Raw genomic sequence first — 27,283 nt, forward strand, 5'->3', positions numbered from 1 at the left:
TCAGCTTTTTCCACTGGAAGAAACACTCTTTTCTGGTTTGTGTCCAGAATCATTCCCAGGAACAGAAGACGTGTCGTCGGGACCAGCTGTGACTTTGGAAAATTGAGAATCCAGCCGTGCTGTTGTAGCACTTCCCGAGAGAGTGCTACCCCTATTACCAACTGTTCTTTGGACCTCGCCTTTATCAGGAGATCGTCCAAATACGGGATAATAAAAACTTCCTTCTTGCGAAGGAGTATCATTTCGATCATTACCTTGGTAAAGACCTTCGGAGCCGTGGGCAACTCCAACGGCAGCATCTGGAACTGATAGTGACAGTCCTGTACCACACATCTGAGGTACTCCTGGTGAGGAGGGTAAATGGGGACATGCAGGCACGCATCCTTGATGTCCAGGGAGACCCTGTAATCCCCCTCGTCCAGGCTCGTAATAACCGCCCTGAGCGATTCCATCTTGAACATGAATCTTCTGATATAAAAAATTCAAGCATTTTAATTTTAAGATGGGTCTCACCGAACCGTTCTGTTTCGGTACCACGACCATTGTGGTATAGTAAGTTGTAACCCCTTCCTTGCTGAAGGAGGGGCACCTTGACAATCACTTGTTGTGATTATAGTGTTGAATAGTCACCAACACCGCCTCCCTGGCAGAGGGAGGTGCCGGTAAGGCAGATTTTATGAAACGGCGGGGGGGCGAACATCTCGAACTCCAGCCTGTACCCCTGAGAAACTACCTGAAGGACCCAGGGATCCATGTGAGAGAGCCCACTGGGCGCTGAAATTTCTGAGACGGGCCCCCACCGTACCCGGGTCCGCCTAAGCAGCCCCAGCGTCATGCTGTAGGCTTACCGGACGCAGGGGAGGACTTCTGCTCTTGGGAACTAGCTGTTGCTTTTTTCCTCTACCTTTGCCTCTCGGCAGAAAGGATGAGCCTCTAGCCCTCTTGCTTTTCTGGGACCGAAAGGACTGTACTTGATGATATGGTGCTTTCTATTGTTGTGGGGTAACCTGTGGCAAAAAAAGTCGATTTCCCAGCAGTAGCTGTGGAAACGAGGTCTGACAGACCATCCCGAAACAGTTTTACCCCCTTATAGGGCAAACTTCCATGTGCCGATTCGAGTCGGCATCGCCTGACCATTGCCGCGTCCATAACCCCCGTCTGGCGGCAATGGACCTAGCGCTTATTTTTGATGCCAGTCGGCAATTATCCCTCTGTGCATCACGCATGTAGAAGACCACGTCTTTTATATGCTCTATTGTCAGCAAAATATTGTTCCTATCCATAGTTATTTTCCGACAGGGAATCTGACCATGCAGCGGGAGCACTGCACATCCATGCCGAAGCAACGGCTGGTCGCAATATAATGCCCTAGTGTGTGACTATATCTTATAGGGTAACCTCCTGCTTTCTATCAGCAGGTTCCTTCAGGACGGCCGTATCCGGAGACGGTAGTGCCACCTTTTCTGATAAGCGTGTAAACGCTGTATCTACCCTATGGGGTGTTTCACCGCGTGACCTATCCTCTGGCGGGAAAGGGTACGCTGCCAATAACCGTTTTGAAATTATCAATTTCTTATCGGGAGAAGACCACGCTTCCTCACACATCTCATTTAATTTCTCAGATGCAGGAAAAACTACTAATAGTTTTCTCTCACCAAACACAATACCCTTTTTATGTGGTATCTGGGGTATAATCATAAATGTGTAATACATTTTTCATTGCCTCAATCATGTAACGGGTGGACCTATTTGGAGGGTACACTAGTCTCATCGTCGTCGACACTGGAGTCGGCCTCCGTGTCGACATCTGTGTCTGCTATCTGAGGTAGCGGGCGTTTTTAGAGCCCCCCATGACATTTGAGACGCTGGAACAGGCACAAGCTGAGTAGCCGGCTGTTCTGTGTCGTCGACCTTTTATGTAAGGAGTTGACACTTTCACGTAATCCTTCCATAAATTCAACCACACCGGTGTCGACCCCGCAGGGGGTGACAACATATTTACAGGCATTCGCTCCGCCTCCACCTTATTATCCTCCACATACATGTCGACACAGCCGTACCGACACACAACCCACACACAGGGAATGCTCTGATAGAGGACAGGACCCCACAAAGCCCTTTGGGGAGACAGAGGGAGAGTATGCCAGCACACACCAGGGCGCTATATATCACAGGGATAGCACCTATAAAAAAGTGTTTTCCCTTATAGCTGCATATATTGTATACTGCGCCTAATTTGTGCCCCCCCTCTCTTTTTTAACCCTTTCTGTAGTGTAGTTACTGCAGGGGAGAGCCAGGGAGCTTCCCTCCAACGGAGCTGTGAGGGAAAAATGGCGCCAGTGTGCTGAGGGAGATAGCTCCGCCCCTTTTTCGCTGACTTTTCTCCCGCATTTTTATGGATTCTGGCAGGGGTTAATGTACATCCATATAGCCCTGGGGGTTATATGTGATGTATTTTTGCCAGCCAAGGTGTTAATATTGCTGCTCAGGGCGCCCCCCCCCCCAGCGCCCTGCACCCATCAGTGACCGCAGTGTGAGGTGTGCATGAGGAGCAATGGCGCACAGCTGCAGTGCTGTGCGCTACCTTGATGAAGACTGATGTCTTCTGCCGCCGATTTTCCGGACCTCTTCTTGCTTCTGGCTCTGTAAGGGGGGCGGCGGCGCGGCTCTGGGACCGGACTCCGAGGCTGGGCCTGTGTTCGATCCCTCTGGAGCTAATGGTGTCCAGTAGCCTAAGAAGCCCAAGCTGGCTGCAAGCAGGCAGGTTCGCTTCTTCTCCCCTTAGTCCCTCGATGCAGTGAGCCTGTTGCCAGCAGGTCTCACAGAAAATAAAAAACCTAAAACTAACTTTTTTCTAAGAAGCTCAGGAGAGCCTCCTAGATTGCACCCAACTCGGCCGGGCACAAAAATCTAACTGAGGCTTGGAGGAGGGTCATAGGGGGAGGAGCCAGTGCACACCAGGTAGTCCTAAAGCTTTCTTTAGTTGTGCCCAGTCTCCTGCGGAGCCGCTATTCCCCATGGTCCTTACGGAGTTCCCAGTATCCACTAGGACGTCAGAGAAAATAAGATTTTACACACCGGTAAATCTATTTCTCATAGTCCGTAGTGGATGCTGGGCGCCCATCCCAAGTGCGGATTGTCTGCAATACTTGTAAATAGTTATTGTTACAAAAATCGGGTTGTTATTGCGAGCCATCTGTTCAGAGGCTCCATTGTTATCATACTGTAAACCGGGGTTCCTATCACGAGTTATATGGTGTGATTGGTGTGGCTGGTATGAGTCTTACCCGGGATTCAAAATCCTTCCTTATTGTGTCAGCTCTTCCGGGCACAGTGTCCTAACTGAGGCTTGGAGGAGGGTCATAGGGGGAGGAGCCAGTGCACACCAGGTAGACCTAAATCTTTCTTTAGAGTGCCCAGTCTCCTGCGGAGCCCGTCTATTCCCCATGGTCCTTACGGAGTACCCAGCATCCACTACGGACTACGAGAAATAGATTTACCGGTGAGTAAAATCTTATTTTTATAAGCACCTGATGTTAATAGTTGCTTTCATATTTTTAAGGCAATTTGTAAAGCAATTTAAGAATATAGGCCCTCATTCCGAGTTGTTCGCTCACTAGCTGCTTTTAGCAGCAGTGCAAACGCTAAGCCACCGCCCTCTGGGAGTGTATCTTAGCTTAGCAGAAGTGCGAACGAAAGGATCGCAGCATTGCTACAAAAAAAGAGATTGTGCAGTTTCAGAGTAGCTCGAAACTTACTCCTAGCAAGCGTTCACTTCAGTCTGTTAAGTTCCTGTTTTGACGTCACAAACACGCCCTGCGTTCGGCCAGCCACTCCCCCGTTTCCCCAGCCACTCCTGCGTTTTTATCGGGCACCCCTGCGTTTTTACACACACTCCCCGAAAACGGTCAGTTACTACCTAGAAACACCCACTTCCTGTCAATCACTGAAAGATCAGCAGTGTGACTTAAAAGCGTCGCTAGAGCTTGTGTAAAATGACATTGGCTTTTGTGAAAGTACGACGCGCGTGCGCAGTGCGCACCATATGCATGCGCAGAAGTGCCGATTTTTTTGCCTAATCGCTGCGCTGCGAACAACGGCAGCTAGCGATCAACTCGGAATGACCCCCATAGGTTCTAGATTACATACAGCACAGTTACGTATGCACCTGTCCCAATATATATGTGCATTGCTGCATGTCTGAGAACTGCTTTGTAGAGAAGCGAGTGGTTGATTTTGAACAATGGGTGACCAGTAGAATCTAATTTACCTCTTTCCTAATAATTAATACAAATATGTAGATTTGTTTTAAATGCAAAATAATGTATATCTGTAAGTTAACATTTCCACGTTCCATGATCAGTAAGTTAAACAATAATACTATTATTGTTTACCTTGATAAAGTATACCTAATATTGTACATAGAGGATACATTAGCCTTTAAGGTGGTTTCCCCATCTTTTACAGAACAAACCTGGAAACCCGCAGCTGCAACAATAACTTGCAGGGCATCCCGAGATATGTAGTTTTACAGAATTTGTACAGCCTCCAACATCAGCGGAAGAGTATTACAGAGAATGGAAGATATCCAGCTAAACTTTACAGCTGGTATATATCACAGTGCAATTGTTTCTGCAGACTTTACATGATAGAACAGTTTAAAAACTTGTATTATATATGTATAGTACCTTTTACCAGACATAGTGTCAAAGGCGTGCAGATCTAAAATCTCTGTTAAGTCCACCCTACAAAACAAAAACAGAAACATACACAATTAAATTACATATTGTTTGTCTTCAAGTCAGAGATGAATTTAGAAGGAACAGATTATTAATATAAACTCACATCTTCTACTGAATAAGCAACTGAGTGTGCAAGTGGCATGGTTTTACATGTACTCTCCTAAAGTAGTGACCTGACGTGTGCATCCTATGGGGGAATAGTTGGGAGGCATGTTCCATTCACTGTGTACGGGGTGCGGCAAGCTGCAAATTATGGGTGAACGTCATTGGCAAGCTAATGCTTTATAAGCTATAGGGCCACTCCCTGTTACCTACAGCATGCCTATACGCTATGCGATCAGGTCTCCATCACATTACTGCCATCCTTTCAGACCTGAATCATGTTTCTGAATGTTGGGAAGTATGATTTATCATTTCCCCAGATAAAAATGACACAAATTGCTACACACATGATATCTGCATGTGCAATATGTGCTTTTGGACTACAACAGGTCTGATTTGTCATCCTCAGTTATGTCTATGAAAGTGAGCTCTACCTGTCATTTACAAATACTAGAGTATGCCATTGACTTGGGACTGTCACATTTCATTGTTTTTTGGAGGTTTAGGCATTTGGAGTTAAAAAGGGAGTGAAACTTTACATAGACTACACGGCCAAAAGTACATGGACATCCACTGCTAATAGGCGCACATAATCAAGCATACTGCCATGCACTCTCCAGAGCCAAACACTAGTAGTAGAACGGGCCATCCTGAACATAGTAATACTGTTCAATTGTCCTGTTTCGTCAGGAATACATCTATAATCTCAACATTCCCCACAAGTTTCATACTGCATCTTCTAGAATAATAGGGCACTTTATTGATAACACCTTGGAACAGATTCTTTTTAATTTCATAAGCATTAAAATATGGAAAACATAGCAAAAAAATAAAAAAAAAATCCCACGAATGTAATGGTCTAGTTCTCACTATTATAGAGATACTAAGTGCAGGGACTAGAGATCTGGAGGTGTGAATGAAGGGGCAGAATTCCCGGGTCGTATTCATAGACACAGAACTAGGATACTGGGTGGGGGGGGGGGGGGGGGGGGGGGAGCACTTTTCAGGGGGTTTTATGTAGTAGACATATTGTTATCTTGGGGCAGGTGTATTAAGCCTGGAGAAGTGATAGAGCAGTGATAAGTGGAAGGTGATAACGCACCAGCCAATCAGCTCCTAACTGTCAATTTGGATATTGGAGCTGATTGGCTGGTGCGTTATAACCTCGCACTTATCACTGCTTTATCACTTCTCCATGCTTAATACATCTGCCTCCTTGTTCGCATATTCCGCAACATAGGTCTCAGAAATATCTTACGATATCTACTCATTTGTGTATAGTTGGACCTCAGACTTTCTCCAACTTTACACTTCAGAATTTTTAATTAGAAAATTGCTTTTCACGCAGCTTGCTCCTCTTAAATACAGGGAGAATGCTATTGACATAATGCGATAATGAAGCATTAGGTACATTGATTTCAAATTAAACAGAAAGTCTAAACCCAGCATGAAAGTATGCCGTGTAAACGGACATGACAGCCTGTACAGAAACTGATATAAACTGTGGAAAGTCACGCCAGCAGGATACGGGTTTACCAGAAAGCGGCAGGCTACAGACAATACAAACGCAGGATGGACCAGGATTAAAGTATCTGAAAAGTGGAGCACCAGACTAGTACAACAGACCATGCACATTTTAATCATTCTTTGAAAATGTGGCTAGTGAGAAGATTCATGTTTCCATCTCTCATATCAAGCTTTACAGTTCCTTCAAAACTTACATTTTATTCCATACCATTTACTTTTTCCCACATAGAATGACCTGAACTGTGATGTGACAGAACACATTTTCAATGGGTGCAACAGAAATAGTCTGCAGGCAAACAAATAATAAAACAAGAAACATAAATAGCTGCAGTAATATAATAGGACTCATCACCAGCCATCCCTGCTATCTGTTCCACCACCAGTCCCTGTACACAGTGCCAACACATACAGTCAGGGGTGCAGCGAGGGTGGCTCTGGTGCAGTGCGAGCTCCAGGCGCTGGAAAAGTTAGAAGGCATGCTGCAGTAGAAGCGGCTTTACTGTGGTGAAACGGGTGGTCTTCTGTATGCAGAATGTCGGGATCCCGGCGCATAGTATACCGGCGCCGGAATCCCGACACCCGGCATACCGACAACTATTCTCCCTCATGGGGGTCCACGAACCCCCTGGAGGGAGAATAAAATAGTGTGGCGCGCGTATCGCGCCGCCGTGCCCGTAGCGTGGCAAGCGCAGCGAGCCCGCAAGGGGCTCCTTTGCGCTCGCCACGCTGTCGGTATGCCGGCGGTCGGGCTCCCGGCGCCGGTATGCTGGTCACCGGGAGCCCGAGCGCCGGCATACCATACTACACCCGGTGAAACGCGTATAAGCGACTCTACTGTGACATAACATATATAAGCAGCTCTACTGTGTTGTGTAATGTGTATAAGGGGCTCTACTGTGTGGAGTAAAGTATATAAGGGGTACTACTGTGTAACGTTAATAATGGAGCTATGGATTGTAAGCTTGCGAGCAGGGCCTTCCTACCTCTATGTCTGTCTGTTTTTACCCAGTTTTGTTCTATTACTGTTGATCTAATTGTAAAGAGCAACGGAATATGCTGCGCTATATAAGAAACTGTTAATAAATAAATAAATACTGTGTGGTGTAATCTGAATTGACACTATTCTGTAGCCATGTCCCTTTGCCATGAGGCCACACCCCTATATTTTTGTTGCGCGACCTGTCCCTATTTTAAACATGGAGGGTGCAGAAAGGAAACTTTCGCCCTGAGATCCACAAGGTCTAGAACTGACCCTGTCACCAATTTAAAAAATTTTCATATTTTTTCTTTTCAAATGTAACATGTCCCGAATTCAGTACAGGAGTCGGGTACCAAAACATACCCTTGCTCCAGGCACCATGGCACCTAGCTACACCACTGCATACCATATGCTCTCCCTGGAGTATGCTGCATGAAAACTTTGCCAATTGGTTGGCCTACACCGCTTAATACAGAGCCATGTATAATAGGGGCAGACCACAAAAATGTTTTTGCTACTGCATTTTACAGTTATTTTCCATATATTCTCCAGTGTCCCCTAGTGGATGAAGGAGAAAAGGAGAATAATGTAATAAACAGCTCTCATTGATAACTGCTTGTCATTTACATTTTACATATGTTGATATCATGGAGACAAGTAACCAAGCTTAACACAATTTCCAATAAAATTAAGAAGATGTGTACATAGAAACATAGAAACATAGAATTTGACGGCAGATAAGAACCACTTGGCCCATCTAGTCTGCCCCTTTTTTATTTTATCCTTTAGGCAATCTCAACCCTTTTTTAACCTTAATTCTTTGTAAGGATATTCATATGCCTGTCCCAAGCATGTTTAAATTGCCCTACAGTCTTAGCCTCTACCACCTCTGATGGGAGGCTATTCCACTTATCCACTACCCTTTCTGTGAAGTAATTTTTCCTTAAATTTCCCCTGAACCTCCCCCCCTCCAGTCTCAATGTATGCCCTCGAGTTCTAATACTTATTTTCCTTTGAAGAATGTTTCCCTCCTGAACTTTGTTAAGACCCTTGATATATTTGAAAGTTTCTATCATGTCCCCCCTTTCCCTTCTCTCCTCCAAACTATACATGTTAAGATCTTTTAGCCTTTCCGGGTAAGTTTTGTGATGTAGGCCATGCACCATTTTAGTTGCCCTTCTTTGTACACTCTCTAATGTATTTATATCCTTCTGGAGATAGGGTCTCCAGAACTGGACACAGTATTCCAGATGGGGCCGTACCAATGACCTATACACTGGCATTATCACTTCTTTTTTCCTGCTACTGATTCCTCTCCCTATGCAACCAAGCATCTGACTTGCCTTTCTCATTGCTTTGTTGCATTGCTTTCCTGCCTTCAAGTCACTTGAAATAGTGACTCCTAAATCTCTTTCCTCCTCAGTAGTTTCCATTATAGTACCCTTGATACTATACTTAGCCTTTGGGTTTTTGAGACCCAAGTGCATGATTTTGCATTTTGTAGCATTAAACTGTAGTTGCCACGTTCTTGACCATTTCTCAAGCCTACCTAGGTCATTAATAATTTGTTTGACCCCCTCCCGGTGTGTCTACCCTGTTGCATATCTTTGTATCATCTGCAAAAAGGCATATCTTCCCTTCAATACCATCTGCAATGTCACCAACAAAGATATTAAAGAGAACTGGACCAAGTACAGATCCCTGGGGTACTCCACTGGTAACATTTCCCTCCATAGATTGCACTCCATTAACTACGACTGTCTGTTTCCTGTCCTGCAACCAGGTTCTTATCCATTTAACTGATTTATAATCCACCCCCAGGCTTTCAAGTTTATTTAGCAGTCTGCGATGTGGGACAGTGTCAAATGCCTTACTAAAGTCTAGATATGCTACATCTACAGCTCCCCTTGATCTATTATTTTCATCACAGAGTCAAAAAAGTCAATAAGATTTGTTTGGCATGATCTCCCACCAGTAAATCCATGCTGTTTTGGATCCTGTAAGTTGTTTGATTTAAGATATTCCACTACTCTTTCTTTTAATAGTTTTTCCATTACTTTCCCTACTACTGATGTAAGGCTTACTGGTCTGTAGTCACTTGCTTCTTCCTTGCTTCCACTTTTGTGCAGTGGAACTACATTTGCTCTTTTCCAGTCCTCTGGAATAGCACCTGTATTTAGTGACTGGTTAAATAATTCTGTTAAAGGTGTAACCAGCACATCTTTTAGCTCTTTGAGTATCCTTGGGTGTATCCCATCTGGTCCCATTGATTTATCCACTTTTAGTTTTGAAAGTTCTGTTAGGACCTTCTCCTCTGTAAATGTATTTTCATCTACCTTATTTTTATGAATGTCCTTGCAACTTAACTGTGTACATACAACACAGCGTAAAGTTTAAAATAATACCTTGACCGTTGAGTTTCCAGAACTTTCACCACTCCATTTATTGACCTTGAAAAAGGAACCATAGGTATCTATATAAGTCACACATAACAGTATTTTCAAGCAAAGCCGTATACTACATATTCTTCATAGGCTGGCAGTCTGCAGCTCTATACAGGTTGAGTATCCCATATCCAAATATTCCGAAATACCGAATATTCCGAAATACAGACTTTTTTGAGTGAGAGTGAGATGGTGAAACCTTTGTTTTTTGATGGCTCAATGTACACAAACTTTGTTTAATACACAAAGTTATTAATAATATTGTATTAAATGACCTTCAGGCTGTGTATATAAGGTGTATATGAAACATAAATGAAATGTGTGTATGTACACACATATTGTTTAATGCACAAAGTTATAAAAAATATTGGCTAAAATTACCTTCAGGCTGTATGTTTAGGGTGTATATGTAACATAAATGCATTCTGTGCTTAGATTTAGGTCCCATCATCATAAGATCTCATTATGGTATCTAATTATTCCAAAATACGGAAAAATACGATATCCAAAATACCTCTGGTCCCAAGCATTTTGGATAAGGGATACTCAACCCGTATTAACTATTAATAGTTTCTGAATGCTACTGGCCAAAGCAAAACAATAAAGGAAATAGACATATCTAGAAGGCAAAACACACAGAAACAGAAAATAAAATGCCCACTACCAACAACATTTTGCCACATATTCTTTGGAAAAGAACTATAGCTACAAGGAGCAATAAAAACATAGAATACTGCAGGGGAAGATTGATATATGAAATGATACCATAAAACACATAATCAAGAGAGATACAGCAAAAACATATATATCAAAGAGAAGCAGCGAGACAACGTCAGGGCAGGGAGAAGCAGTGAGACAACGTCAGGGCAAAGCGGAGCAGCGAGACAACATTAGGGCAAGGTGAAGCAGTGAAGGAACGTCAGAGCCAAGAGGAGCAGCGAGACAACGTCAGGGCAGGGAGGAGCAGCGAGACAACGTTAGGGCAGGGAGGAGCAGTGAGACAACGTCAGGGCAGGGAGGAGAAGTGAGACAACGTCAGTGCAGGGAGGAGCAGTGACACAACGTCAGTGCAGGGAGGAGCAGTGACACAACATCAGTGCAGGGAGGAGCAGTGACACAACGTCAGTGCAGGGAGGAGCAGTGACACAACGTCAGTGCAGGGAGGAGCAGTGACACAACGTCAGTGCAGGGAGGAGCAGTGACACAACGTCAGGGCAGGGAGGAGCAGTGACACAACGTCAGGGCAGGGAGGAGCAGTGACACAACGTCAGGGAAGGGAGGAGTAGCGAGACAACGTCAGGGCAGGGAGGAGCAGTGAGACAACGTCAGGGAAGGGAGGAGCAGTGACACAACGTCAGGGCAGGGAGGAGCAGTGAGACAACGTCAGGGCAGGGAGGAGCAGTGAGACAACGTCAGGGAAGGGAGGAGCAGTGAGACAACATCAGTGCAGGGAGGAGAAGTGACACAACGTCAGTGCAGGGAGGAGAAGTGACACAACGTCAGTGCAGGGAGGAGCAATGACACAACGTCAGTGCAGGGAGGAGCAGTGACACAACGTCAGTGCAGGGAGGAGCAGCGAGACAACGTCAGGGCAGGGAGGAGCAGCGAGACAACGTCAGGGCAGGGAGGAGCAGCGAGACAACGTCAGGGCAGGGAGGAGCAGTGAGACAACGTCAGGGCAGGGAGGAGCAGTGAGACAACGTCAGGGAAGGGAGGAGCAGTGAGACAACGTCAGGGAAGGGAGGAGCAGTGAGACAACATCAGGGAAGGGAGGAGCAGTGACACAACGTCAGGGCAGGGAGGAGCAGTGACACAACGTCAGTGCAGGGAGGAGCAGTGACACAACGTCAGGGAAGGGAGGAGCAGTGACACAACGTCAGGGCAGGGAGGAGCAGTGACACAACGTCAGGGCAGGGAGGAGCAGTGACACAACGTCAGTGCAGGGAGGAGCAGTGAGACAACGTCAGGGCAAGGTGGAACAGTGAAACGTCAGAAGAAGGTGAAATGGTGAGACAAAGCCATAACAAGGAAGAGCAAAAAGAAATCACAGAAACGAGAAGCAGTGAGAAAAAGTTACAGCAAGGAGAAGCCGGTAGACAAACTTACAGCAAGGAGTAGCAGTGAGACACAGTTACAGCAATAAAAATTGAGAGAGAGAAAAAAAAAGAGCTGGACCAAGAATTTTAATTAAGTGATCTGGAAGATTTATAAAATAAATTTTCTTACAGTTTTGTTTCCTTGAGAAATAGGTGTGATATACAGTACATTAACTGGTGCAACGTAGCTATAATAAATTGTAATTGGAATGTTTTATCATGTACATGGTAGAAATAACTATGTATAGAGTTATTGTTTGAAAACAATGTTCCTAATGAATAGTCTCACACGTCAATTCCTGTAAACTAATGCATTATACACAAAAATATTGTACATCTATCATACATAACCGCTGTTATAGTGTGTTCTGTGCATAACAGGACTCTGCAATGCAGTACACAACAGTACATTTACCTGACCACAGATCTCAGAGTATCCAGCTCTTGAACGGAGACTAGATCAGTCTTGTTTATGATTATTACATCAGCCAGTGCTACCTGCCTACAAGACAAATAGAAGAGATTTTTGTTCTTGTTTAGTTAGTATTTTCATTACAAATGCTCTTTTAACATTGAGCTAATGTGAACGAAACCAAAAACCCATGAACAACTTAGCAAAAAAGTCTAGGGGAATTTATGTAAAAAAAAGAAGTGCACATTAGGGGTTAATTCAGAGTTGAGTTGAAGACCGTTTGACAAAATTCAAACTATGACTTGTGTTGAAATTGTCAAAATATGCATATTCATGACTTGCACCAGTATTTTGAGCTCTATGGGGTAAATTTACTAAGGTGGGAGTTTTTGTTAGAATTGGTGATGTTGCTCATAGCAACCAATCAGATTCTATTATCTTCTAGAAGCAGCTAGATAAATGTTACGTAGAATCTGATTGGTTGCTATGAGCAACGTCACCAGTTCTAAAAAAAACCTCCCACCTTAGTAAACTTACCCCTATGTTTTAACTTGCTGTTGAAGATGTGGGCCAGGGGTATTTAGGTGTAAGTTCAGTAACATATGGGTGTCATTACACAAGCCAATGAGTTGTCTTTGGAAATTAGTTCAAAATTCACTGGATATATCTTTAATCTAAATATAGAGTGTAAGCTTGCGAGCAGGGCCTTCCTACCTCTATGACTGCTTGTTATTACCAAGTTTTGTTTTAGCATTATGTCCAACGAAATTTGATGTGCTATATAAGAAACTGTTAATAAATCAATCAATATAAAGTTACATGCATCTAAAAATGTACACCACGGTATAAACTTAGTCACAATATAATAATGGCTACAATTGGGGGTTGAACTGTTTTAGGGGAATTGCACATATATATTACAGGTGCCATGCTTTAGACCAGGGGTTCCCAATCTCGGTCCTCAAGGCACACTAACAGTCCAGATTTTAAAGGAAAGCCACATTTGAGCACAGGTGACTTAATCAGTACCTCAGTTATTTTGATTTACCCATTTGTACACAAACATAGATATCACTAAAACCTGCACTGTTAAGGAGCATACACACGGTGAGATTCGGGCTAACCCTGATTCTCACTATGCGACAGGGGCTAGGCAGGCATCACAAGCACATAATGAGTGTGCTTGCGATACTGACTATGTGCGATTTTGGCTAAGTGTCAATTTTGACTATCTTTTCTACGAGATAGTGAAAATTGACTTGCCTGCACAGTCTATCTAGGCTTGCGATGCCGACCGCGCGGGACCGCACATAGGCATCGTATTGGGATCGCAAGGTGACTCATCTTGCGATCTGCAATTACTTTTCTTATGATTTTGACTATATAGATAAAATCGTAAGAAAATATCTCACCGTGTGTACACACCATAAGTGTGCCTTGTGGACCGAGGTTGGGAAAACCTGCCTGTCTGTACATTTTAGCCACGTATTCAACACACAAGTAATTGTTATTTAATACATAAAACTAACACTATTGTCACTCACGGCAGACACAGAAACACAAAGCATACATGTTACCTAGCAGCTTCGTTTATAAAACCTTCAGGTTTCTCTTCTGTTAGGTGCTTAAAAACAAAAATAATGATACATTGCTTACTTACTTTATTGCTAGCAAGATCAAAGATTGATCATTTAGAATTGAGAATTACAAGGTTGCATTTACTATATCAATAGTAGTAGTGCCAAAAGCAAATCTACAATGTGTACATTTCACAATATGACATAAATATTCTAAATAACACAAACTTACACAAGTTTTGCAGTTAAAATTTTGTTTGCCTTACGAGATCACATTAAATAACATTTAATTATTCTTCAGTACAGTAACATTTTTACCTACTTTCTGAACACACTTTGCTTTAGGAGTATGAAGCCATCACAAATTAAAATGATGCATGAGCCACACACAGCAATACAGCAGTGCTATTCACCGGTCACAAATACCCCCTGAATTGTGGTGTAAAAAAAAAAAAACTTGGTAATACCAGAAAACGATGATATAAAAAATAAACTAAAAAAAATATTCACTTTGAATTTGATATATTTCTTTTTTACATAAAAAGCCTTAGGCCAGTTACCATTGGTGCTAACAGCACGCATTTACAGGTGTTTTTCTTAAATGCCAAGCATGGAAAGGGCTTGACACTTTTGGATAAATGCACACAAAGAGCCCAGACTTTTCTAGCACTGAACGATGAAAGCATGGTGGTAAAGGAACACGTACCCCGTACTAAACACAGATTGGACACGGATAGGCAGTGACCGTGATAGTCTCAGCTGGAGTGTCTTTGCAGCTGGACATACCATGTTGCAAAGGGGCATGCAGGGTAAATACTGTCTGCTTCTGCATGTAGCCTGCAAATGCTAGATAGGTTTGTTTTTACAATACAATTTAGATTTCCACTAAGACAACCCTTCCCAAATCTAAGGTGCGGTACACATTAGGGGATATATTGGACGATAATAAGATTTTAAACCTACCGGTAAATCTTTTTCTCGTAGTCCGTAGAGGATGCTGGGGACAGACCGGCTCCGCAGGAGACATGGGCACTTTAAGAAAGACTTTAAATCTGGGTGTGCACTGGCTCCTCCCTCTATGCCCCTCCTCCAGACCTCAGTTAGAGAAACTGTGCCCAGAGGAGATGGACAGTACGAGCAAAGGATTTTTGTTAATCCAAGGGCAAGATCCATACCAGCCACACCGATCATACCATATAACTTGCTTATCTATTAAACAGTTAAACAGTATGAAAAAAACAACGTAGCATCAGTCCCAAACTGATGAAACTCTAACATAACCCTTATGTAAAAAAAACTATATACAAGTCTTGCAGGATGTTGTCCGCACTTGGGACGGGCGCCCAGCATCCTCTACGGACTACGAGAAAAAGATTTACCGCTAGGTTTAAAATCTTATTTTCTCTTACGTCCTAGAGGATGCTGGGGACTTCGTACGGACCATGGGGATTATACCAAAGCTCCCAAACGGGCGGGAGAGTGCGGATGACTCTGCAGCACCGAATGAGCAAACATGAGGTCCTCCTCAGCCAGGGTATCAAACTTATAGAACTTTGCAAAGGTGTTTGAACCCGACCAAGTAGCAGCTCGGCATAGTTGTAGTGCCGAGACGCCTCGGGCAGCCGCCCAAGATGAGCCCACCTTCCTGGTGGAATGGGCCCTAACCGATTTAGGTAACGGCAATCCAGCCGTAGAATGAGCCTGCTGAATCGTGTTACAGATCCAGCGAGCAATAGTCTGCTTAGACGCAGGAGCACCAAGCTTGTTGGCAGCATAAAGGAAAAACAGAGCCTTTGTCTTCCTAACTCGAGCCGTCCTGGCCACGTAAATTTTCAAAGCCCTGACTACATCCAGGGACTCTGAATCCTCCAAGTCTCGCGTAGCCACAGGCACCACAATGGGTTGGTTCATATGAAAAGATGACACCACCTTAGGCAAGAACTGAGGACGGGTCCGCAATTCTGCTTTATCCATATGGAAAATCAGATAGGGGCTTTTATGAGACAAAGCCGCCAATTCCGACACTCGCCTAGCCGAAGCCAAGGCTAATAACATGACCACTTTCCAAGTGAGATATTTTAATTCTACTGTTTGAAGTGGTTCAAACCCTTGCGACTTAAGGAACCTCAACACCACGTTAAGGTCCCAAGGCGCCACCGGAGGTATAAAGGGAGGCTGAATATGTAACACTCCCTTCACAAACGTCTGTACTTCTGGAAGAGAAGCTAGTTCTTTTTGGAAGAAAATAGATAAGGCCGAAATCTGAACCTTAATGGAGCCTAATTTTAGGCCCAAATTCACCCCAGTCTGTAGGAAGTGAAGGAGACGGCCCAGATGGAATTCCTCCGTAGGAGCATTTCTGGCCTCACACCAAGAAACATATTTTCGCCATATCCGGTGATAATGTTTAGCTGTTACGTCCTTCCTGGCCTTTATCAGCGTAGGAATGACCTCATCTGGAATGCCCTTTTCCGCTAGGATTCTGCGTTCAACCGCCATGCCGTCAAATGCAGCCGCGGTAAGTCTTGGAACAGACAGGGCCCCTGTAGCAACAGGTCTTCCCTGAGAGGAAGAGGCCACGGATCTTCCTTGAGCAATTCCAGTAGGTCCGGATACCATGTCCTTCGTGGCCAATCCGGAACAATGAGAATTGTTCTCACTCCTCTTTTTCTTATTATTCTCAATCCTTGGGTATGAGAGGAAGAGGAGGAAACGCATAGACCGACTGGAACACCCATGGTGTCACTAGGGCATCTACCGCCACCGCCTGAGGGTCTTTTGACCTGGCGCAATACCTTTTTAGCTTTTTGTTGAGGCGGGACGCCATCATGTCTATCTGGGGCAGTCCCCACCGAGTTGCAATTTGTGCGAAGACTTCCTGATGAAGTCCCCACTCTCCCGGATGTAGGTCGTGTCTGCTGAGGAAGTCTGCTTCCCAGTTGTTTACTCCCGGAATGAACACTGCTGACAGTGCGCTTACATGATTTTCCGCCTAGCGAAGAATCCTGGTGGCTTCCGCTATCGCTCCTCTGCTCCTTGTGCCGCCTTGGCGGTTTATATGAGCCACTGCTGTGATGTTGTCTGACTGGATCAGCACCGGTTGGTCGCGAAGTAAGGTCTCCGCTTGACATAGGGCGTTGTATATGGCCCTCAGTTCCAGGATGTTGATGTGAAGACAAGTTTCTTGACTTGACCACAGACCTTGAAAATTTCTTCCCTGCGTGACTGCTCCCCACCCTCGGAGGCTCGTGTCCGTGGTCACCAGGATCCAGTCCTGAATGCCGAACCTGCGGCCCTCTAGAAGGTGAGCACTCTGCAGCCACCATAGGAGTGATACCCGGGCTCTGGGAGACAGGGTGATTAAATGACGAATTTGTAGATGTGACCCGGACCACTTGTCTAGTAGGTTCCATTGGAAAATTCTCGCATGGAACCTGCCGAAGAGAACGGCTTCGTATGATGCCACCATCTTTCCCAGGACTCGAGTGCAGTGATGCACTGATACTTGTTTCAGCTTCAATAGGTTCTTGACGAGAGTCATGAGTTCCTGAGCTTTTTCTATTGGAAGAAAAACCCTTTTGTGCTCTGTATCCAGAATCATGCCCAAGAAGGGCAGACGAGTCGTAGGAGTCAACTGTGACTTCGGGATATTGAGAATCCAGCCGTGTTGCTGTAACACCTTCAGTGAAAGTGAGACATTGTTCAGCAACTGCTCTCTCGATCTCGCTTTTATGAGGAGATCGTCCAAGTACGGGATAATTGTGACACCCTGCTTTCGCAGTAGTACCATCATCTCCGCCATTACCTTGGTGAAAATCCTCGGGGCCGTGGAAAGCCCAAACGGCAACGTCTGAAATTGGTAATGACAATCCTGTACCGCAAATCTCAGGTACGCCTGGTGAGGTGGATAAATGGGGACATGAAGGTATGCATCCTTTATGTCCAGAGATACCATAAAATCCCCCCCTTCCAGGCTGGCGATGACCGCTCTCAGCGATTCCATCTTGAATTTGAACCGTTTTAAGTATAGGTTCAGGGATTTTAAATTTAAAATGGGTCTGACCGAACCGTCCGGTTTCGGGACCACAAACAGGGCTGAGTAATATCCCTTCCCTCGTTGAAGCAGGGGAACCTTGACCACCACCTGTTGAAGGCACAACTTGTGAATTGCATTTAAGACTATCTCCCTTTCTGGGGAAGAAGTTGGTGGAGCCGATTTGAAACACCGGCGAGGAGGCATCTCTTCGAATTCCAGCTTGTATTCCTGAGAAACAACTTGCATTGCCCAGGGATCCACCTGTGAGTGAACCCAGATGTGGCTGAAAATTCGAAGACGTGCCCCCACTGGGGCGGACTCCCTCAGGGGAGCCCCAGCGTCATGCGGTGGATTTTGTAGAGGCCGGGGAGGACTTCTGCTCTTGGGAACCAGCTGTGTTGTGCAGCTTTTTCCCTCTGCCCTTACCTCTGGCAAGAAAGGACGATCCTCGTACTCTTTTGCTTTTATTGGAACGAAAGGACTGCATTTGATAATGTGGCGCTTTCTTAGGTTGTGAGGGGACATAAGGCAAAAAATTTGATTTACCTGCCGTAGCTGTGGAGACCAGGTCCGAGAGACCTTCCCCAAACAATTCCTCACCCTTGTAAGGTAAAACCTCCATATATGTCTTTTTGAGCCGGCATCACCTGTCCACTGCGGGTCCATAGGACTCGTCTAGCAGAAATTGACATAGTGTTTATTCTGGAACCCAGTAAACTAATGTCTCTTTGAGCATCTCTCATATATAAGACAGCATCCTTTATATGGCCTAGGGTCAATAAAATGGTATCCTTATCAAGGGTCTCAATTTCCGCTGATAAGGAATCTGTCCATGGTGCTACAGCGCTACAAACCCAGGCCGACGCAATTGCCGGTCTGAGTAAAGTACCAGAATGTGTGTAGATGGACTTCAAGGTAACCTTCTGCTTGCGGTCAGCAGGATCCTTGAGGGTAGCCGTATCTTGGGATGGCAGCGCTATCTTTTTTGATAAGCGTGTCAAAGCTTTGTCTACCCTAGGGGAGGATTCCCACCGTATCCTGTCCGCTGGCGGGAAAGGGTACGGCATAAGAATCCTTCTGGGAATCTGCAGTTTTTTGTCTGGAGATTCCCACGCTTTTTCACATAATTCGTTCAACTCATGTGAGGAGGGAAAAGTTATCTCAGGCTTCTTTCCCTTATACATGTGTACCCTCGTGTCAGGGACAGGGGGTTCCTCTGTGATATGCAACACCTCTTTTATTGCAATAATCATATATCGAATACATTTAGCCACTTTTGGCTGTAACTTTGCATCATCGTAGTCGACACTGGAGTCCGAATCCGTGTCGGTATCTATGTCTCCTATTTGGGATAGTGGGCGCTTCTGAGACCCTGAAGGTTCCGGCGACATAGGGACAGACATGGGTTGACTCCCTGACTGTTCCTTAGCTTCAGCTTTGTCTAATCTTTTGTGCAATAAGTTCACACTAGCACTTAAAACATTCCACATATCCATCCAGTCAGGTGTCGGCACCGCCGACGGAGACCTCACATTCATAAGCTCCCCCTCGTCCCTAGGTGAGCCTTCTACCTCATACATGTCGACACATGTGTACCAACACACCACACACACAGGGAACCTCTAATCTGAAGATAGTTTCCCCACCAGGCCCTTTGGAGAGACAGAGAGAGAGTATGCCAGCACACACCCCAGCGCTATATGACCCTGGAAAAAAAACACTAAATGTTTACCCAGTAGCGCTGTTTATACTTTATATCTGCCAAATTTGTGCCCCCCTCCCTCTTAAAACCCCTCTATCACCGTGTATAAGCAGGGGAGAGTCCGGGGAGCTTCCTCTCAGCGCTGTGCTGTGGAGAAAAATGGCGCTGGTGAGTGCTGAGGGCGAAGCCCCGCCCCCTCGGCGGCGGGCTTCTGTCCTACTCAAAATTCCTGAAAACTGGCGGGGGCTCTGTTATATACATGTACAGTGCCCATCTGTACATGTATATACTTATTTTGCCAATGGAGATGTTTTATTGCTGCCCAGGGCGCCCCCCCCTGCGCCCTGCATCCTTACAGTGACCGCAGTGTGTGAGGTGTATGGGAGCAATGGCGCACAGCTTTACTGCTGTGCGTTACCTCAGTGAAGATCATGAAGTCTTCTGCCGCCTCTGAAGTCTTCTTTTCTTCTCATACTCACCCGGCTTCTATCTTCCGGCTCTGCGAGGAGGACGGCGGCGCGGCTCTGGGACGGACGGTGAGGGTGAGACCTGCGTACCAATCCCTCTGGAGCTAATGGTGTCCAGTAGCCTAAGAAACAGAGCCTTGAAACTCACAGAAGTAGGTTTGTTTCTCTCTCCTCAGTCCCTCGATGCAGGGAGTCTGTTGCCAGCAGGCTCCCTGAAAATAAAAAACCTAACAAATATACTTTCTGACAGGAAGCTCAGGAGAGCTCCCTGTAGTGCACCAGTCTCCTCTGGGCACAGTAGTAAACTGAGGTCTGGAGGAGGGGCATAGAGGGAGGAGCCAGTGCACACCCAGATCTAAAGTCTTTCTTAAAGTGCCCATGTCTCCTGCGGAGCCCGTCTATCCCCATGGTCCTTACGGAGTCCCCAGCATCCTCTAGGACGTAAAAGAAAATAAGATTTTACTTACCGGTAAATCTATTTCTCGTACTCTGTAGTGGATGCTAAGGACTCCGTAAGGACCATGGGGAATAGACGGGCTCCGCAGGAGACTGGGCACTTTAAGAAAGAATTTGGATACTGGTGTGCTCTGGCTCCTCCCTCTATGTCCCTCCTCCAGACCTCAGTTAAAGAAACTGTGCCCGGAAGAGCTGACAGTACAAGGAAAGGATTTTGGAATCCAGGGCAAGACTCATACCAGTCACACCAATCACACCGTATAACTTGTGATAAACTGACCCAGTTAACAGTATGAACAACAACAACGGAGCATCAGATCAACCCTGATGCAACCAACATAACCCTTATTTAAGCAATAACTATATACAAGTATTGCAGAAAAAAGTCCGCACTTGGGACGGGCGCCCAGCATCCACTACGGACTACGAGAAATAGATTTACCGGTAAGTCAAATCTTATTTTCTCTAACGTCCTAGTGGATGCTGGGGACTCCGTAAGGACCATGGGGATTATACCAAAGCTCCCAAACGGGCGGGAGAGTGCGGATGACTCTGCAGCACCGAATGAGCAACACAAGGTCCTCCTCAGCCAGGGTATCAAACTAGTAGAACTTTGCAAAAGTGTTTGAACCGGACCAAGTAGCCGCTCGGCAAAGCTGTAATGCCGAGACCCCTCGGGCAGCCGCCCAAGAAGAGCCCACATTCCTTGAGGGGTGGGCTTTTACTGATTTTGGAAGCGGCAATCCAGCCGCAGAATGAGCCTGCTGAATCGTGTTACAGATCCAGCGAGCAATAGTTTGCTTTGAAGCAGGAGCACCCAGCTTGTTGGGTGCATACAGGATAAACAGCGACTCAGTTTTCCGTTCTGGCTACATAAACCTTCAAAGCCCTGACCACATCTAGTAACTCGGAATCCTCCAAGTCACGAGTAGCCACAGGCACCACAATAGGTTGGTTCATATGAAAAGATGACACCACTTTTGGCAGAAATTGTGGACGGGTCCGCAATTCTGCCCTGTCCATATGGAAAACCAGATAGGGGCTTTTATGTGACAAAGCCGCTAATTCTGACACACGCCTAGCCGAAGCCAAGGCTAATAGCATGACCACCTTCCACGTGAGATATTTTAACTCCCTCGAGAAGGTGAGCACTCTGCAGCCACCACAGGAGAGACACCCTGGCCCTGGGGGACAGGGTGATCAGCCGATGCATCAGTAGATGTGATCCGGACCACTTGCCCAACAGATCCCACTGAAAGGTCCTCGCATGGAACCTGCCGAAGGGAATGGCCTCGTATGATGCCACCATCTTTCCCAGGACTCGCGTGCAGTGATGCACCGACACCTGTTTTGGTTTTAATAGGTCTCTGACCAGTGTCATGAGCTCCTGAGCCTTCGCCATCGGGAGATAGACCCTCTTCTGGTCTGTGTCCAGAATCATGCCCAGGAATGGCAGACGAGTCGTAGGAATCAACTGCGACTTTGGAATATTTAGAATCCAGCTGTGCTGCTGTAACACTTCCCGAGAGCGTGCTACGCTGATCAGCAACTGCTCTCTTGACCTCGCCTTTATGAGGAGATCGTCCAAGTATGGGATAATTGTGACCCCTTGCTTTCGCAGGAGCACCATCATCTCCGCCATTACCTTGGTAAATATTCTCGGTGCCGTGGAGAGACCAAACGGCAACGTCTGGAAATGGTAATGACAATTCTGTACCACAAATCTGAGGTACGCCTGATGAGGTGGATAAATGGGGACATGAAGGTAAGCATCCTTTATGTCCAGAGACACCATAAAATCCCCCCCTTCCAGGCTTGCGATGACCGCTCTGAGCGATTCCATCTTGAACTTGAACCTTTTCAGGTATATGTTCAGGGATTTTAAATTCAATATGGGTCTGACCGAACCGTCCGGTTTCGGTACCACAAACATGGTTGAATAGTAACCCCTTCCCTGTTGAAGGAGGGGAACCTTTACCACCACCTGCTGAAGATACAATTTGTGAATTGCTGCTAACACTATTTCCCTCTCTAAGGGGGAAGCTGGCAGGGCCGATTTGAGGTAACGGTGAGGGGGCATCTCTTCGAATTCCAGCTTGTATCCCTGAGACACAATCTCTATAGCCCAGGGATCCACCTGGGAGTGAACCCACATGTGGCTGAAAATTCGGAGATGCGCCCCCACCGGGCCTAGCTCCGCCTGTGGAGCCCCCAGCGTCATGCGGTGGATTTAGTGGAAGCCGGGGAGGACTTCTGTTCCTGGGAACTAGCTGTATTGTGCAGTTTCTTTCCTCTACCCCTGCCTCTGGCAAGAAAAAACGCACCTCGTACTTTCTTGCCTCTTTGTGATCGAAAGGACTGCATTTGGTAATACGGTGCTTTCTTAGGTTGTGAGGGAATATATGGCAAAAAATTTGACTTTCCAGCCGTAGCTGTGGAGATCAGGTCTGAGAGACCGTCCCCAAACAATTCCTCACCCTTGTAAGGCAAAACCTCCATGTGCCTTTTTGAGTCGGCATCGCCTGTCCATTGCAGAGTCCACAGGACCCTTCTGGCAGAAATCGACATTGCATTTATTCTAGAGCCCAGTAGGCTAATGTCTCTTTGGGCATCTCTCATATATAGGACAGCGTCTTTTATATGCCCCAGGGTCAGTACTATAGTATCCTTGTCCAAGGTATCAAGTTCCTCAGATAAGGTATCTGTCCATGCTGCTTCCGCACTACACATCCAGGCCGACGCAATCGCCGGTCTTAGTAGGGTACCTGAATGTGTATAAATGGACTTCAGGATACCCTCCTGCTTTCTATCCGCAGCATCTTTTAGGGTGGCCGTATCCTGTGACGGCAGGGCTACCCTCTTGGATAAGCGTGTTAAAGCTTTGTCTACCCTAGGGGAGGATTCCCAGCGTAACCTGTCCGTTGGCGGGAAAGGATACGCCATAAGCATCCGTTGGAAATCTGCAGTTTTCTATCTGGAGATTCCCAAGCCTTTTCACTTAACTCATTTAACTCATGTGAAGGGGGAAAGGTCACCTCTTGCCTTTTTTCCCCATACATATAAACCCTCTTGTCAGGGACTGGGGTTTCCTCTGTGATGTGCAACACATCCTTCATTGCTATAATCATGTAACGGATGGCTTTAGCCATTTTAGGCTGTAACTTTGCACCATCGCCATCGACACTGGAATCAGAATCCGTGTCGACATCTTTGTCAACATTTTGGGATAGTGGGCGCTTCTGAGACCCTGACGGCCTCTGCGACATAGGATCAGGCATGGGTTGAGACCCCGGCTGTCCCAAGGCTTCTGCTTTATCCAACCTTTTATGCAAGGAAGTAACATTATCATTTAAAACCTTCCACATATCCATCCAATCGGGTGTCGGCGGCGACCCCACATTCATTTGCTCCCGCTCTGCTTCCACATAGCCTTCCTCGTCAAACATGCCGACAAAAGCGTACCGACACACCACACACACAGGGGATGCTCTTTTTGAAGACAGTTCCCCCACAAGGCCCTTTGGAGAGACAGAGAGAGAGTATGCCAGCACACACCCCAGCGCTATATGTCCCAGGAGTCACACAGTAACTTAGTGTTAACCCAGTAGCTGCTGTATATATTGTTTTTGCGCCAAATTTATGTGCCCCCCCTCTCTTTTTACTCTCTTCTACCGTGATTCTGCAGGGGAGTGCCTGGGGAGCTTCCTCTCAGCGGAGCTGTGGAGAGAAAATGGCGCTGGTGAGTGCTGAGGAAGAAGCCCCGCCCCCTCAGCGGTGGGCTTCTGTCCCGCGTTTATGTGTAAAAATATGGCGGGGGCCCATGCATATATACAGTGCCCAACTGTATATATGCTGCTTTTTTGCCAAGAGGTTCTTAATTGCTGCCCAGGGCGTCCCCCCCTGCGCCCTGCACCCTACAGTGACCGGAGTGTGTGGGTTAGTGTGGGAGCAATGGCGCACAGCTGCAGTGCTGTGCGCTACCTCATATGAAGACTGGAGTCTTCTGCCGCCGATTTTGACGTCTTCTTGCTTCAGACACCGGCTTCTGACTTCTGACTCTGCGAGGGGGACGGCGGCGCGGCTCCAGGATCGGACGACCAAGGGTGCGATCCTGTGTACGATCCCTCTGGAGCTAATGGTGTCCAGAAGCCTAAGAAGCAGGACCTATCTTCGGTGAGTAGGGCTGCTTCTCTCCCCTCTGTCCCACGTAGCAGAGAGTCTGTTGCCAGCAGATCTCTCGGAAAATAAAAAAACCTAACAAAATACTTTCTTTCTAGCAAGCTCAGGAGAGCTCACTAAGTAGCACCCAGCTCGTCCGGGCACAGATTCAAACTGAGGTCTGGAGGAGGGACATAGAGGGAGGAGCCAGAGCACACCAGTATCCAAATTCTTTCTTAAAGTGCCCTGTCTCCTGCGGAGCCCGTCTATCCCCATGGTCCTTACGGAGTCCCCAGCATCCACTAGGACGTTAGAGAAATAGAGTTTTGAGGCAAACTGCATCATATCGCCCAGATTGCATAGTGTGTACCCTCAATCGCTCATTTAGGTGCGTTGTCAGCGCGGTTGTCCCATCTGATCTGCAGCACGTCAGTTGGGCCAATCCCGCTGACAACAGCATGCAGGGGAATGCAGGATGGAAGGGTTTTTTGCACAGTTGTACACCGGTTCGGGCAGTGTGTTCAGCAGATAAATCCTTCAGTCAGGCATCGGGTCGGCTGCAATACACATTGTTCCGATGTGTACCCTGCCTTAATCTCTCTACATTTTTAATCTGCTACACCAGCAGTGCAACATTTATATCACAGCGAACAAGAACAAATGATGCAACACAAGTGAATGGCCGATGAGAAAGTTGTGCATGTGTATAAATCAGCAGACGTGGTAGAGAAAGGGAAGGATAGAGCGTTAGTGTGACAGAATGTTTGAACTAGTGAACATGTGAGTGTAATCTTAGCACAGTGTGTGTATGTAGTAGTTGCAAGTGTATAGTGTGTGACTGTGCTTACACACATGCTGTCAAATGAACATTCTTATCCTCTTTGTAGGGGACACTTTCCCTATTCCTCTTCTAAGCCGTTCTATACCTAAATCCATTCCTGCAATAAACTATTATATGGCTTTTACCCACGGAAGAAACAAACAATGCTGAGAGTGGACATGCCAGGCCCAGCGAGCAGACACCTGTCATGTCATATCATCCAATCATTTGTCCATGATGAAAAAATAAATATTTGAGATCCCTGGGTGACAGACCCATTAGAGTGATCGCCCATGATATCAATTACCACTTCAGTTTCAATTTAGCAGTGTGGCGACACAGCAACGTCTCTTGGAGTGGCCTGTGGTGATCCAGGTCTGCCAGGCATGACACTCTTTAAATTGCTCCCTATTGTTCTACTGTCACTGCGTGTACTGGCTTGAAAGGAAGCCAGCGATATCCAGCTATTGAGGTCAAGGCTTGCAGGCAAGGAAATTGAACAAGCTAGCGAATGTACTGCAGGAAAGTGAAAAGTTACTCCTCTCCGTAACAGCCGAGCTCTCAGGAGTTCTATTATGATGACAGAATTCCAATTTAGTGCTGATGGATGGTTACAGAATCTGAAAGGTTTTGAGGGCATGACAAAGATGTTCCTCTTTTAAGACTTATTTGTTACTTATATTGTTTTTACTTTTTGGCATTATTTACCAAACAGCCATATGACTTATTGTAGTCCGGAATGTCAAGAAATGCACCAGTGTGCATAAAATGGGGTAAAAGCAAAAAGGAACAGAAAGGGAGGATGGACATAAGAGAATTTATTAAATATAATAAATAAAAGTTACAGTTTAAACCTAAACCCACCAAAACAGTTAGAACAATAAGTAACATTAGAAATCCGGAGGGTAAGTGAACGGTTCTTTGACAGATGGTGCTGAGGTATTCATACTACACAGAATACAAGACACGTTTTATATATACTGACTCTGAATATCTCTTTTTGCTTTGTCAGAATATAAACAGAATATTAGATGCCGCAGTTTAGACTTACACATGGGTTTACTGACACAAATGCACCAACTGGGAAGCAACACAGACCAAACATTTTATATATTTGTTCAACACTGTTCAACATTTAGCAGTTATATATTTAGGCGCTTGCCTTTTCTACGATTGATGGTAAACCTCATTCAAAAGCATTCACATTTACATAATTTAAAATGGCTACCTTCTATATGCACATTCTTCATATAAAGTTATGTGGTTTTCAGAGAGGTTGAGGCCACATAAAAATCTGTGCCAATGATTTATATTGGAATGACCAACCAATAAAGAAAAAGAAATACGATTGTTTTTTGTGTCTGCTGCCCTGGTGCCCATGCCACACATTGTACTTCTTATGTAACTGTACTGTCTGTGTGATTTATGTGTATTCTGATTATTTTGTTTCGATAAAGAAAAAATCTTTTCATTAGATGAAAAGCATTATCGCTATTACATTGATTGTTTTTTCCGGCATAATTGTGCATGTAATTCCATTATTGCGTAATGCAAAACTTAGAATTAGGTACTTACTTGCAATGCATATTTGGCATCAACCAATGATACGATGCCTGGGGAAAGTATAAATAGTTGTAAAGCAGTGTAGTAGTTTAAAATCACAAATACTATATACAGATAATTAATTAAAAAAAAAAGAAAAAGCATATACTGTATTTAAAATAGCTTAGGCTCCATTAAAGTAGAGTGTGCACTAAATAGCACA

General features: G+C 45.5%; 1 protein-coding gene across 1 annotated transcript in view; it reads right to left on the minus strand.

Moving 5' to 3' along the window:
* The window catches only part of LOC134896596 (zinc-regulated GTPase metalloprotein activator 1-like), a 227,316-nt gene that overhangs the window by 130,405 nt on the left and 69,628 nt on the right, over positions 1–27,283 (minus strand). The window contains exons 7-11 of the mRNA XM_063913930.1: positions 27,094–27,131; positions 13,880–13,926; positions 12,306–12,392; positions 9,756–9,800; positions 4,689–4,745 (exon numbers count right to left, since the gene is read on the minus strand). Of these exons, the coding sequence (XP_063770000.1) occupies positions 4,689–4,745; positions 9,756–9,800; positions 12,306–12,392; positions 13,880–13,926; positions 27,094–27,131 (274 nt within the window). The remainder of the gene's footprint in view (positions 1–4,688; positions 4,746–9,755; positions 9,801–12,305; positions 12,393–13,879; positions 13,927–27,093; positions 27,132–27,283) is intronic.

The sequence above is a fragment of the Pseudophryne corroboree genome, chromosome 1, assembly GCF_028390025.1.
Source record: "Pseudophryne corroboree isolate aPseCor3 chromosome 1, aPseCor3.hap2, whole genome shotgun sequence".
NCBI lineage: Eukaryota > Metazoa > Chordata > Amphibia > Anura > Myobatrachidae > Pseudophryne > Pseudophryne corroboree.